Genomic DNA, 15,217 nt, shown 5'->3' with positions numbered 1-15,217 from the left:
CCTTCGGGCTTAACGAGCTGCACTGCCCAACAACCCACCTTTTTTAACCCGCGCCTAACCACAGGACAATTTACAATGACCAATTAACCTACTAATCGGTATGTCTTTTAACTGTGGGAGGAAACCCACATGTTCACGGGGAGAACGTACAGATCCCCTATGGATGACGCAGTTACTGAGCTCCAAACTCCGGAATGCCTGAGCTGTAATAAGAGTCAAACTACCATGACATCAAATTAGGCCTCAACCCCATTCTCCTGCCTTCTCTCCGTAACCTTTGACACCCTTACTAATAAAGAATCTAACAACCTCTGCTTTAAGTATACCCAATAACTTGGCCTCCACAGCCACCTGTGGCAATGAATTCTGCAGATTCATCACTCTCTGACTAAAGAAATTCTTCATCTCTGTTCTGACCCTGTGGGATCTTTCTCCCCCAGATTCTGAGTAGTCAGGATTTTTTCTTATCACCGTGGTGACAAGCTTGGGAATTCACAGCTGATGTTAGTGGGCAAGTGTGCATCTTACTCAGGTCATAATGCCTGTGCTGTGGGCATTAATATTCTTTTAAACAGTTAAAGCTAGAACAACAGCCAGATGGTTGCCATGGGGATAAGTTCCACCCATAATATTTACAAGAACATTTTCTAGGTTGGGAAATTCAAGTCGTCCAAGTGGGAGAAATCAAGAAGTTACTGCAGACTCCAACAGCTGACATTTAACATTTTATCCCTGTTTGAGTGGAGACCTTTTGCAATCCAATCCAAAACAATCAAACCCGTATTTAAAGGCAAAAATACTGCAGATGTGGGACTGCTGAAATGGAAGCATACAATGCTCAACCACTTCACAAGTCTGGCAGCAACACTGGAGGGGGGAAAGGGAGATGAAATGATAATTCCATTTCACCCTCCCTGCTGATGGTTCCCTGATCTGCTGAGGACTTCCAGCATTTTCGGACTTTTAGATCAATCCTTAAGCATCCACTGACACCTTCTTAGAGTTATGGAGGCATACAACCCAATAGTGTGGCCTTTGTCCTACCTCGTCCATTCTTATCTATACCAATCCCGCTTGTCTACTTTAAGCCAAAATCCGTCTCTGCACATCCTGTTCAGGCATCTGTCCAAAATGCTGAAATCGTAACCACCTCCGAACTTCCTCTGGGTGACTCATTCCACATAATCACTGCTCTCTATTGATAGATTTCAGCCTATAAGGAAATCCTGTCCAATAAATGAGTCTAGAACCAGAGGGCACAGGTTTAATGTGAGCGGGGAGAGACTTAAAGAGGATCTGAGGGGTGAGCTCCTCATGCGGGGGTGGGGGGTGGATATCTGGAATGAGCTGGACTTAACTTTGGACTGGAATGGGGTCTCTGGGAATAATGCTGAAGCCTGATAGGAGCACTGGGAATCAGGAAGCATAGAATCAGGAAAATAGGAGCAATAGGGAGCTATTCAATATCAAGGTAAAGTGACACACTGACGTAGATATAAATTATCTGCCCTAGGTAACACTGGGTTCATTGGCATCCAATATGTCACAGGTCACGGGCATATACCTGTCCACTATTGGTAGTATCTACTGGAGGTGCTGCCTCAAAAAGGCAACATCTATCAAAGATTTAAAGATTAACATTATTTGTCACATGTACATCAAAAAATCAAAACATACAGGTATGCTGGGGGCATCCTGTAAAGGTCGCCATGCTTCGGACACCTACGTAGCATGCCCACAATATTCAGACCCTATCCCTGACTCGTACGTCTTTTGGAAGGTGAGAGTAAACCCACACAGTCTCAGGAGAATGTACAAACTCCTTACAAACTGCAGTAGGAATAGGACACCAATTAGTGACCGCTGGCACCGAAAAGCGTTGCATTAACAGCTACACTCCCATTCCCATCATTTGGGGCATACCCCCTTCTCACAGCCACCTTTGGGCAGGAGATACAGAAGCTTGAAGCCCCATATCACCAGGTTCAAGATCAGCTACACCCCTTCAACCATTTGGTTCTTGAACCAGCCAGTACAAGATCACTGGAGTTTAGGAATGCTATGACCACTTCGATCATTTTGCACTAAATTGGATTATTTTTGAAATTCTAATGGTGTTCTTTCTTGTAAAAAACTGTAAACAATTTATGTTGATGTTTTTTCTTGTGAATGTTGTGTATCTGATACTCTGAGTCTGTGATGCAGCTGAAAGTAAGTTTCCAATTCATGTACTTGTTCACATAACTATAAACTTGACTTTGACTTTGGTCCTTACCTTTTCAAAGACCTTGGGATTTTTATAAATGTCGCTAGCTGCAATCTGTCCCACCAGGTGGCCATTCCGACTGAGGGTGACAAAAACAGAGGGAAACATTTAAGGAAAAGGATCACCTGTTTTCGGCATATACATGTATCTACTTATTGAGATACAGCGTGGAATAGGCTCTCCGGCCCTTTGATCCTCGCCGCCCAGCAATTCCCCGATTTAACCCTAACCTAATTATGGGACAACTTACAATGATAGATCAATAGATCTACCATCCGGTACATCTTTGGACTGTAGGAGGAAACGGTACACCGGAGGAAACCCACGCACAAACGTACAAACTCTTTACAGGTAGCGGCCGGGACTGAACCTGGGTTGCCTGTACTGTAAGGTGTTGTACTAACTACTCCGCTACCATGCCGCCCCATTTACAGGTATTAGAAATCTGCAGTGCTATGACATGCAACAAAAAAACGACCTTCAACAATTATAAGAATAAAGAAATATATAAAAACTAAATGCAAAGATTAAAGTACAGATATAGAATAAAATGTGCATAAATATATAAATACCAGCATGTATTTACAATGTAAACAGCATTATAAACAGTGGTTTTAAGTACAGTGATCGATGGGGTAATAGATAGAAGGGGGTGGGGAGCTAACTAGAATGGTTAATCAGATGAACTGCCTGGTGGAAGAAACTTTTAAGATGGCATGAGATTTTTTTATTAATAGCCCTGTTGTGCTTTCCATAAGGGAGCTATTGGAAAAAGGCAGTTTGCTGTGTGGATGCAATCAAAATCCCTTTGAACATCATTGTAAACAAGGCCGACATTTGCACTCAATCTCAGTCTACAAGCAAAAAAAAAACAAACCACTGGATGAACTCTGCGTATCGAGCAGTATTTATGGAGGAAAAGGAATTGTTGATGTTTTGGGTTGAAAGTCTTCATCAGGACTCTCCCTTCACAGGTTTGCTCCCACACAACATATGAGGAACAGCTTCTTCCCCTCCTCCATCAGATTTCCGAATGAACAATGAAGCATAAGACATTGGAGCAGAGTCAGGCCATTTGTCCCATCAAGTTTGATCTGCCATTTTATCATGGCTGGTCTGTTTCCCTTTCAACCCCATTCTCCTGTCCTTTCCCCCTGAACTTTTATGCCCTGACTTAAAAAGAATCTATCTATCAACCACTGCCTTAAATATACTTAATGACCTGGCCTCCACAGCCATCCTTGGCAACAGATTCCACAGATTCACCACCCACTGGATAAAAAAAATCCTCTTCATCTCCTTTCTAAATGGATGTCCCTGTATTCTGACACTGTGCCCTTTGGTCCAAGACTTCCCCACCATAGGAAACATCCTCTCCACATTCTCTATCAAGGCCTTTCAACATTCAATAAATTTCAGTGAGTTCTCCCCTCATTCTTTTAAATTCCAGTGAGTACAAGTCCAGAGCCATCAAAAGCTCCTCATATGATAAGCCTTCAATCTCAGAATCGTGAACCTCCTTTGAACCCTTTCCAACATCAGCACATTCTCTCTTAGATAAAGGGGCCCAAAACTACTCACAATACTCCAAGTGAGGCCTCACCAATGCCTTATAAAGCCTCAGTGCTATATCCTTGTTTTTATATTGTAGAACTCTCAAAATGAATGCTAACATTGCAGTTGCATTCCTCATCCCTGACTCAACCTACACATTAACCTTTAGAGAATCCTGCACAACGACTCCAAGTCCCTTCGCATTTCAGATTTTTGAAATTTTTCTCCATTTAGAAAATAGTCTATGCTTTTGTTTCTTCTACCAAAGTGCATGACCATACACTTCCTGACACTGTATTCCATCTGCCAGTTCTTTGCCCATTCTCCTATCTGTCCACATCCCTCTGCAGACTCCCTGCTTCCTCAACACTACATGCCCTCCACCTATCTTCATTTTGTCCACAAACTTGGCCACAATGTCCTCAATTTTGTCAGCCAAATCATTGACAAAAAAGGTAAAAATAAGTGGTCCCAACATCGACCTCTGTGGAACACCTCTAGTCACCCACAGCCAATCAGAAAAAAATCTCTTATTCCTACCCTTTGCCCCCTGCCAATTATCCAATGCTCTATTCATGCTTGTATCTTTCCTGTAATACCACGGACTCTTATCTTGCTAAGCAGCCTTATGTGTGGCACCTTATCAAATGTCTTTTGAAAATCCAAATATACAACATCTGCTGATTCCCCTTTGTCTATCCTGCTTGCTATTTCCTCAAACAATTAGGTGTACACAGCAATATCTATGTAAATCTCCAGACAGCCACAATACTAAACACCTGGGCAGTCAGAGGTTACACCGGGACATTGATAGGATGCAAAACTGGGCTGAGAAGTGGCAGATGGAGTTCAACCTAGATAAGTGTGAGGTGGTTCATTTTGGTAGGTCAAATATAATGGCAGTATTTAGCATTAATGGCAAGACTCTTGGCAGTGTGGAGGATCAGAGGGATCATGGGGGCCGAGTCCATAGGATACTCAAAGCTGCTGTGCAGGTTGATTCTGTGGTTAAGAAGGCATACGGTGTATTGGCCTTCATCAATCATGGGATTGGGTTTAAGAGTTGAGAGGTAATGTTGCAGCTATATAGGACCCTGGTCAGACCCCACTTGGAGTACTGTGCTCAATTCTGGTTGCCTCACTACAGGAAGGACGTGGAAGCTATAGAAAGGGTGCAGAGGAGATTTACAAGGATGTTGCCTGTATTGGGGAGCATGCTTTATGAGAATAGGTTGAGTGAACTCCGCCTTTTCTCCTTGTAGCGATGGAGGATGAGAGGTAACCTGATAGAGGTGTACAAGATGATGAGAGGCTTTGATCGTGTGGATAGTCAGAGGCGTTTTCCCAGGGCTGAAGTGGTTAGCATGAGAGGGCATAGTTTTAAGGTGCTTGGAAGTAGGTACAGAGGAGATGTTGGGGTAAGTTTTTTTTTTACGCAGAGAGTGGTGAGTGCGTGGAATGGGCTGCCGGCAATGGTGGTGGAGGCGGAAGCGATAGGGTCTTTTAAGAGACTTCTGGATGGCTACATGGAGCTTAGAAAAATAGAGGGCTATGGGTAAAGCCTAGGTAGTTCTAAGGTAGGGACATGTTTGGCACAGCTTTGTGGACCGAAGGCCCTTTATTGTGCTGTAGGTTTTCTATGTTTCTATGTTTTTACCACTAGAATAGTCCGACAGCTCCTTGCAATTGAGAAGTGAGTGTGCTTGGGTATGCCCGTACCTCAAGTTTTATCAGCTTGAGCTGAGTAAAAACACCTTAAAAATAATAATAATATTAAATAGTAAATATATCGGTGGGAACAAAAAGATAGTTGATATATCCTGAGGATAAATGTTCCTTTCGTAATATTGGGAATTGATTAGAACATATCTGGAGTGCGTATACAATATTATTCTTAGTTAAGAAAGTATGTAAACGGATTGGAATTACTTCTGAGAATGCTCATTAGACCGCTATATTGAAGGGATTGGATGTCTCATAAGAAAAGGTTGAATAAGTTAGGCTTTTATCTACTGGAGTTAAGGAGACCTGATTGCTAGCTCAGCATGGACTCGATAGGCTGAAGAGTTTGTTTCCATGCTGATTATGAAATGCCTCCCTTGTCAATGTTGTCAAACATCCTGGAGAGGAATCTCAGAACCAGGTTTGTTATCACTCACATATGTTGTGAAATTTGTTGTTTTGCCGCAACACACATAAAAAGTATTACTATAAGTTACAATAAGAAATATATTTTAAAAAGTAGCGCAAAAGGAGAGCAAAATATTGTGGCAGTGTTCATGGACCATTCAGAAATCTGATCACAGTGGGGAAGAAGCTGTTCCTAAATCATTGAGTGGGTGTCTTCAGGCTCCTGTACCTCCTCCCTGAAAAAAGGGTATGTCCTGGGTGATGGGGCTCTTTAATAAGACCATAAGACCATAAGACAAAGGAGCAGAAGTCGGCCATTCGGCCCATCGAGTCTGCTCCACCATTTTATCATGAGCTGATCCATTCTCCCATTTAGTCCCACTCCCCAGCCTTCTCACCATAACCTTTGATGCCCTGGCTACTCAGATACCTATCCATCTCTGCCTTAAATACACCCAATGACTTGGCCTCCACTGCTGCCCGTGGCAACAAATTCCATAGATTCACCACCCTCTGACTAAAAAAATTTCTTCGCATTTCTGTTCTGAATGGGCGCCCTTCAATCCTTAAGTCATGCCCTCTCGTACTAGACTCCCCCATCATGGGAAACAACTTTGCCACATCTACTCTGTCCATGCCTTTCAACATTCGATGGATGGATGCTTTTGAGGCATCACCTTCTAAAGATTTTGCCGATGGTTCAGTCAACCGAGAGTGAGCTTATCCTGTATTGCAGTTCCCACCAGGCATCAAACCAATGTCTCAGAACTCAGTTTGGGTCTTCTGCAGGAGCAACAACAATGAACTGTAGCTGAACTATCTAAAGCCAAACAAGCTTAAAAAAAACAGAAATGAAACCTCTCGTGTGGTTTCTTACAAAGTTTCCATTATTTCTTCATAACATTATCCAGAAATTGTTTTTAACCCAAGAAAAAATATCCCATCATAACCTACTAGCTGTTTTTGCCTAATAACTCCCTCAAAATCAAAGCAGCAGTAAAGTGCGTGAAACAGCTTCATTTAGTTTGGAAATGGATTCAAAGTGCAGGGACAATTAGCTGAGAACTCAGCTCTCATTTCGAATTCCGTTGAGATTCTGACTTTTATTTATTTAATCTCTCTGGCAATAACATTAGCTACTGTTTATGATGGACTGCACCTTGATGTAACTGCAGACTGGGCAACGGGTCTTAAAAATATATAATTTCCCTTAGTGAATTCATTTATTTTGCATTTGCTGGCTTCAGAAAGAAAGCCGAGCATTAATGCTGCTCCCTGGCCATTGTAACTGTCCAGATGGACACATACCATTGAGGCCCAGTGTCAAGATATTGGAAGAGTGAGGGAATCACAGACCTTTTTATTCAGCTTGACGGGTTGTTAGGATTAGGAAGGCAATGACTAAGAGGGTGAGGAGGGCAGATACATTTCAACAGAGAACGTTTTTGCAGTATTTCTCGAACAGGACACATAAATCCTTTTTGATGACGTAAGTCCTTGTCATTGAAAACCTTGGCAAAACTTCTATAAATGTGTGGTGGAAAGTGTGCTGACTGGCTGCATTACAGCCTGGGATGGGAACACCAATGCCTTTGGGCGGAAAACCTTACAAAAGGTAATGGATTTGGCCCAGTACATCATGGGTAAAGCCCTCCCAACCATTGAGCACATCGACATGAAACGTTGCCATTGAAAAGCAGCATCAATCATCAAAGATCCTCACCACCCAGGCCATGCTCTTTCCTGGCTGCTGCCATCAGATAGAAGGTACAAGTACGTTAGGACTCACACCACCAGGTTCAAGGACAGGTACTCCTCTCAAAACTCAGCATCTTGAACAAAAGGGGATAGCTACACTCATTTAATGATTTTCTTTATCTTGTTACTTCATGCTCATTATTCATTACTATTTACTTATATCTGCACTTGCACAGCTTATTTACGGTTAACAGCTCATGACGTTACAGTTTAAGTTATTGTTCTCTAGATTTCCCAGCTATGACAATCTAAGTTTACCTGCTAAAAAAGAACCTCAGGGTTGTATGTAGTGACATGTATGCACTGTGATAACAAACATAACTTTAAACTCTGAGCTTCTGAACTTTGAATATAAGTGGAGCTGATTGGGCAGAGTGGATTGAATGGCCTCTTCCTGTATTATATATGGAGCCCTGTTGAGACTAGTTATGTTGTGCTCTGGTCAAAGAGTAAGCTGGCTCTCTGGCCCAACTTAACCATGCTGACAAAAGTGCCCAGCTAAGCTAGACTTATTTGCACAAGAGATTCTGCAGGTACTCAACATTCAGAGTAACACACACAAAATATTGAAAGCACTCAGCAGGTCAGGCAGCATCTAAGGAGAAGAATAAACAGTTAACGTTTTGGGCTGAGATCAAGATAGTGATCAAGATCAACACAGATAGTGTTCCAACCCCAGAACAGGACGCCTCCGGGCCTCCATCCTGCAGTGAACTCGCGGACTCACAAACAGGAAGAGACATGACTGGCGTAGATAAAATTATGAATGGTATAGAAAGGGTAGATTGCAGTAAACAATTCTCCAGAGTAGAAAGAAGAGGGCAAACATTCAGAACAAGGGTAAAATATTGGAGAAGATTTGAGAGCAAATTTCTTTCACTTAGAGATGGTGAGCACTGCCAGAGAGTTACAGACAGCATATAAGCAGTGTCTAGACAAGTAATTGGATCACCCAGGCATAGAAGACGATGGGCCAATTAATGTAGTTGGATGCCCACTGGTTGACAGAGAAATGGTGGGTCAAATGGCTTGCTTCTCTATAAATGCTGGAGGAGCTCAGTGAGTCAAGCAGCATCCACTGAGAGAAATGGGCAGTTGGTGCTTTGGGTCAAGACCCCTCATCTGGACTGAAATATAGAGGGAAGGTAACGAAGTGAATGAAAGGATGGGGCAAGTGCTGGCAGGAGGTGGATGGATCCAGGTGAGGAGAGAAGAGTAAGAATAGTGACAGAAGCTGGGGGAGGGGGGTTAAAATTATGGTGACAAAGAGATGCAGTTGGCAAATCTGATAGGAGAGGAAGGTGGAGTATTGGGAAGATTCCTCACCAAGTACAGGAATAATAAATGTAACAACTGGACTAATATTAGCAATAGTATTCATGGGATATTTTATCATCTGGAAGAATAATAATAGATACAGGATAATTGTATCAGTCTAATAGTCCGAGGAGTACTGGTATCACATAATGGGATAATTACAGGAATAACTAGATTATGGATATATTTTTGTTTTATTCTTTTGCAGAATGTGGATTTTCATTGAATGATTTCCAGGACTGAAGAGATTATCTTAGGAGAACAGACTGAGAAGACTAGAAGCAACAAGCAAAGTACTGGAGATAATCTTTGGAGAGAAATGGACAGACGCCATTTTGGATTGAAACCTTTCATCTGGACTTTGCTCCAGATTCCAGCATCTGAAGTCTCTTTGAGAAACCTAGCTCTGTATTCCTTGGTGATTAGAAGAATGATCAAACTGAAGCATAAACCTTTTGAGAGGCCTGGATGGTGGGAAATGTTTCTCTGAGCTGTTGAATTTTTGGTTGCTAGGGAGACATTGGGGTTACTTGTTGTTTGTCAGTCTTTGTTTTTGTATAGCTTTTCATAAGTTCTATTGTATTTCTTTATATTCCTGTAAATGCCTGCAAGAAAATGAACCTCAAATTGGTGTATGGAAACATATGCACTTTGAATAATAAATTTACTTTGAGAATTTGATTTTATTACAGGCCAGTGGATGAGAGATTCAGTTAGTGGAACAAGTCTTAAGGACAGGAAGGCCAACTCCTGCCCCTATTTTAAGACCTTTGATCTACTTGGAGCTGATCTTGAACGACTTTTCTTCACATATTGATATTCTTCATTATTCTTATTTATTTATTTATTGATTGATTGATTGATTGAGATACAGTGCGGAATAGTCCCTTCTGGTACTTTCAGCCACGCTGTCCAGCAATCCCTCAATTTAACCCTAGCCTAATCATGGGAAAATTTACAATGACCAATTAATCTACTAATAGATATGGGTTTGGAATGTGGGAGGAAACCAGAGCACCTGGAGGAAACCCACATTGTCATGAGGAGAATGTACAAACTCCTTACAGACAGCGACGGATTCATTTATATTATTCTCACAATTTTTGCTCTTTTTGCACTGCTTATTTAGCTTGCTTTGATAAATATTTCATTTTAAGTTTGTAGATAAATATGTATTACACTGTACTGCTGCCTAGAGCAACAAATTTTATGACATATGTCAATGATAATAAACTTGATTGTGATTTTAACTGTTCGAACAGCTTCCCACCATCAGATTTCTGAATGGTCCATAAACCCTTGAACACTATCTCACTATTTTGCCTTTTCATTGCACTATAAATTTATTTATTTTTCAAGATCTTTCAGCTGACCTTACATGCCTTCCCTTCACATAACATGAGCTTTCGGAGACAGTTAAAGAAAGTGACATACTCACAATTGTGTTTGGAACACCACAACTAGTGCCGAGAATCCCACGCCGACTGCCACCCCGTAGGGCAAACCAAGCAGGAACGCTGACAGGAAGCTTACCACCCACACGCTCTAAGGGCAGAGAGAGGGGTTGAGTCAGGCTGACCTCACCAAGGTACACACTCACCGCAGAAAAAAAAAATAGGTATTTCTTCTGAGAAGGTCTGGGTGAGATGTTGCTTAACAGCACTTTCAAAGTTCAGGATGAAAGTGTGAAGCTGAACACTGGTGGTCCTTCAGATCCTAGCAATGGGAATTTCATGTAGACCTCTAGTTTTCCTGTTGATTTCCCTGTCATAATCCCTCTTCCACACTGCTTACCTCATCCCAAAGTTCTTACTTTGTTGCTCACATCTCTCTCTACCGTGGGCAACATGATGAATTGGCAGAGCAGACTTGATGGGCTGAATGGCCTAATTCTGCTCCAATGTCTTATGGTCTAACACACACTTGTTGGTGAGTGTTTGCTTGAATTTTTTCCGAGTGCCCGGTTTCCATCTGTCTGCCCAGGTTGCTCAGCTGTGGCAGCTTAGAACCCACTCTTATCCCATTGACCCTACGCTTCAGGGATCAATCTATGGCAGTCGGAAGCAGGTTGGGGTTTGAAAGTAGAGACAAAAGTGGCTGCAGATGCCAGAACAACACACACAGAATGCTGGAGGAACTCAGCAGCTCAGGCAGCATCTACGGAGGGGAATAAACCTCGACATTTCGGGCCAAGACCCTTCATCAGGACTCAACAGATGAATCTGGAATCTGGAGCAACACAGGAGACGCTGGAGGAACGGGGAGAAAGCAGGAGTATGGGGTTGAGAGGGATAATATATCTTCCACGATTGAACGGTGGAGTAGTCACGATGGGCCAAACAGCCTGTTTCTGCTCCTGTGTCATATGGTCTTAACCCGGCTGGTCAGACAGCAGCTGTGGAGTGGTACGGACAGCCGACTCTTCGGGTTGAGACCCTTCACCAGGGCTGAAAGGAAGAGAGAGTCAGCCAATGTGGAAAGGTGGAGAGAAGGGGTGGGACAAGAGCTGGAAAGTGATGGGTGGATCCAGGTGAGGGAGCTGATAGGCAGACGAGGGAGGGAGGAGAGAATGGGAATGATGTCAGAGGCTGGGAGGTGATAGGTGGAAGTGACAAAGGGCTGAAGAGGAAAGGAAGGTGGACCATGGAATAAAGGGAGAGACTTCTGGGAGGAGTGTGTGGATGAAGGGCTAAAGGAGAGGATGGAGAATGGAGGGGGGGGGGGATAATGATAAGAGAATGGTAGTCCTGTGGATCAGAAGGAGGGAGAAGAGAGAACAGATGGGAAGAAATTACTTGAAGTTTGCAAAGTCAATATTCATGCCATCAAGATGGAGACTACCCAGGCTGAATATGATGTGCTGTTTGAAGTGTAGCTAGTCAGAGTCTTTTTTCCAGTATGGAAATGTCAGATACCAGAGAACATAGGTTTAAGGTGAAGCTTAAGAGGCAAGTTATTTTAGTCAACGTGCATAAAAATTGCTGGTGAACGCAGCAGGCCAGGCAACATCTATAGGAAGATGTACAGTCGATGTTTCGGGCCGAGACCCTTCGTCAGGACTAACTGATTATTTTAGTGGTAGGTGTGTGGAATTGATCCCGGGGAGATGGTAGAAATGGATATGAAAGTAATGTTTGCAAGGCAGTCAAACAGAGGCATGAACAGGCCGGGAACAGCAGGATACAGACCATGTGCGGGCAGATGGGATTAGTTTGGATTGGCGATATGATTGGCACAGACTTCACGGGCTCTAAAACCTGCTCATGTGCTGTGTTTTCCTCTCCTGTGCTCTATGGCTTCTCTCCTCCTGCCCATTGTGCTTGGTTAACACCAGCCTCCCATACATTCCCAGCTTAGCCTGTCATCAACCCGTGTGGAGAAATTCCGGAATTCTCTCCCTAATTTCTTCCATTTTCCACCTCACTTCTATCTTTTAATGTGGTCCTTAAACCTTGTCCAAGCCTCCTGTGCACTTTGGTGTCCTGTTCAGTTCTCCCTGAGAATTCCCACATAGAATGAGCTCTGTACAGTCTGTCTCTTGGTAACCAGCTCCTGACTTTTGGGTACCCTGACATACAATGAAACTTCCACAACATTATAAAATTCAAAAGTTTGGCTTACGGCTCATTGTTAAGAACAGAAGAACCAATATCCTCTCTCCCTACTTTTAGTGATTTAGGAAATGTCCTTTTGCATAAGTCTTATATGCTATTGATACCGTTCTTTACAATGCTGTAGAAGTATAGTCACGACACTGAATTTTTGTGTATTTTCTGACTTAAGGACACAATTAACTCACAGACATCTATAAAAAGGGAACACATTCATTACCCAGGGATGTCCTGTACTCTATTAACGGCAAGTTAATGCATTTTGTTCTAGTGGCAGCTAAATACAATACTCCAAATAATTTAGGAAGTAGACCCTGGAATTAAAACACTTAATAAGGTTGTCCTAGATATCTAATAGATCCCATTAGTTCTTTGTGCTTCATAGACTTACAGAATTCACGCAAAAATATTGAGCTTCAAAAAGTACGATAGGGGTTTGTGGCAAAAAGCCCGAATCTTAATTCACTTCAGCTAGAAAATAGAATATGAAACATGGAACAGTATACTACGGGCTCTTCAGCCCATGATATTGTGTCAATCTTTTAACCTACTTCAAGATCAAGCCTCCGACATGTCCCTTCATTTTTCTTGCATCCATGTGCTTATCTAAGAGTCTCTTACATGTCCCTAGTGAATCTGCCTCTATCATCACCCGATGGCACTCACTACGTCTGACATCCTCCCCCCCCCCACCACCTGTACTTTCATCCCATCGCCTTAAAATTACGTCCTCTCATATTAGCCCTTCCTGTCCTGGGAAAAAGGTGTTGCCTATCTGCCCTATCTATTCCTCTTATCAGCTTAGGCACCCTTATCAAGTCTCCTCTCATCCTCCTTCACTCCAAAGAGAAATGCACAAACTATTCTCATAAGATACTCTGTGCTCTGTAATCCAGGCAGCATTCTGGTAAATCTCCTCTGCCCCCTCTCTAAAGCTTCCACATCTTTCCTGTAATGAGGCAAACAGAAGTACTCTAAGTATGGTCTAACCAGAGTCTTATAGAGCTGCAACATTATCTCACAGCTCTTGAAATCAATTCCCGAACTAATGAAGGCCAACACGCCATACGTCTTCTAGATTATCATATCGGCTTGTGCAGTGACTTTGAGAGATCAATGGACATGGACCCCAGGATCCCTCTGTTCCTCCACACTGCTAAGGATCCTGGTACTAATCTTGTACTCTGCCTTCACGTTCGACCTACAGAGTGAATCACTGCACACTTTCCTAGATTGAACATTACACAAGCATCTCGCAATAATAAACAGGAAATGTCACTCACACAATCCAGTTTGTTTTTCTTCCACAGGTAGAAGGGGTCGGTGATCTGCATCAAGGTGTTTTTCAAGTTGACGGCTATCAGTGCTCCCAGTACAGACTAGAGACAGAAACAGAGGGAGGTTTTATGTAATATCTTACTCTACACCAGAGGAAATCTCCTGCCTGTGAAACCAAGCACACTTTGCTGTTTCTTCCAGTCTTCTGGAACTGGAGATTGACTTTGTCCATGATTGATGCACACTATTGACCGTTACTAGGTCACGGCTGAAGGCTATTTCCCACGTAACAGTGTGCTGAAGCTGGAATCTGGTGCTGTTCGACACGGGCCATCGATGAACAAAAAAAATAGAGTAGTACAGCTCTGTACAAGTCCTTTGGCCTATAATGTTATGGTGACCCTTTAACTTGCTCCAAGGTCGATCTAAACCAGGGTTTCCCAACCTCGGGTCCACAGACCTCCTCGGTTAATGGTAAGGGTCCATGGCATAAAAAAAGGTTGGGAACTCCTGATCTAACCCTTCCCTTCCACTTAGCCCCTCCATTTAATGATGGGACTGTATAGAAATTCAAAGTTAAAAGTTCAAAACAAATTTATTATCAAAATACATATTCTACTTTCTTGCAGGCATTCAGAGGAAAAATAAAGAAAGAATAGAATTTAGAAAAGAAAACTATATATAAGCAAAGATTGATAATCAACCAATGTGAAAAGGAGAAGCTGTGCAATTAAAAATAATATTGAGAGTATGAGTTGTAAGGAATCCTTGAAAGAAAGTCTGTAGGTTGTGGGATCAGTCCAAATTAAAGCTGACTGAAGTTATCTATGCCAGCTCAGTTACCGACCCTCTGCACCTCTGATCCCCTCATGGACATCGAGCTTCTCCTTCTTCTAGTCAATAGTCAGCTCTTTGGTTTTGTTGACATTGAGTGAGGTGGTTGTTGTGGCAGCGCTCAACCAGATTTTTAGTGTGCTAGTAAAGAGCAGGATAGCAAGCCCGATGGGGATCTGAATACTCCTCTAACTCCTTGTCCCCTCATCCCCCTATAAAGACACAGCCACCCCTACTAGATCCCTAGAAATCCCACCACCCCACTGGGTGGCTGGGTGGCAGAATGGCACAGCTAGGTTCAGTCCTGACCTCAGCCTCTGTCTGTGTGAGTCTGTGTAAATTAAAAGCGCTTGGTGTTGGGCCCACTACTTCTCACCTTATATATTACTGATCTGGATGACAGAATTGATGGCTTTGAGGCCAAGTTTGCAGACAATACAAAGATAAGTGGAGGTGCAGGTAGAGTTGA

At 42.7% G+C, this 15,217-nt stretch overlaps 1 protein-coding gene across 4 annotated transcripts in view; it reads right to left on the bottom strand.

Annotated features, from left to right (window-relative positions):
- Nucleotides 1-15,217, bottom strand: part of LOC134355415 (solute carrier family 26 member 9-like) — a 157,182-nt gene that overhangs the window by 45,034 nt on the left and 96,931 nt on the right. For all 4 annotated transcript variants that reach the window (XM_063065267.1, XM_063065263.1, XM_063065266.1 and 1 more), the window contains exons 12-14: nt 13,920-14,015; nt 10,464-10,570; nt 2,276-2,345 (exon numbers count right to left, since the gene is read on the bottom strand). In XM_063065267.1, the coding sequence (XP_062921337.1) occupies nt 2,276-2,345; nt 10,464-10,570; nt 13,920-14,015 (273 nt within the window). The remainder of the gene's footprint in view (nt 1-2,275; nt 2,346-10,463; nt 10,571-13,919; nt 14,016-15,217) is intronic.

This window comes from Mobula hypostoma, chromosome 13 (assembly GCF_963921235.1).
Source record: "Mobula hypostoma chromosome 13, sMobHyp1.1, whole genome shotgun sequence".
NCBI lineage: Eukaryota > Metazoa > Chordata > Chondrichthyes > Myliobatiformes > Myliobatidae > Mobula > Mobula hypostoma.
The sequence above is the reverse complement of the archived record's forward strand: the minus strand, read 5'-3'. Positions and strand labels throughout refer to the sequence as shown.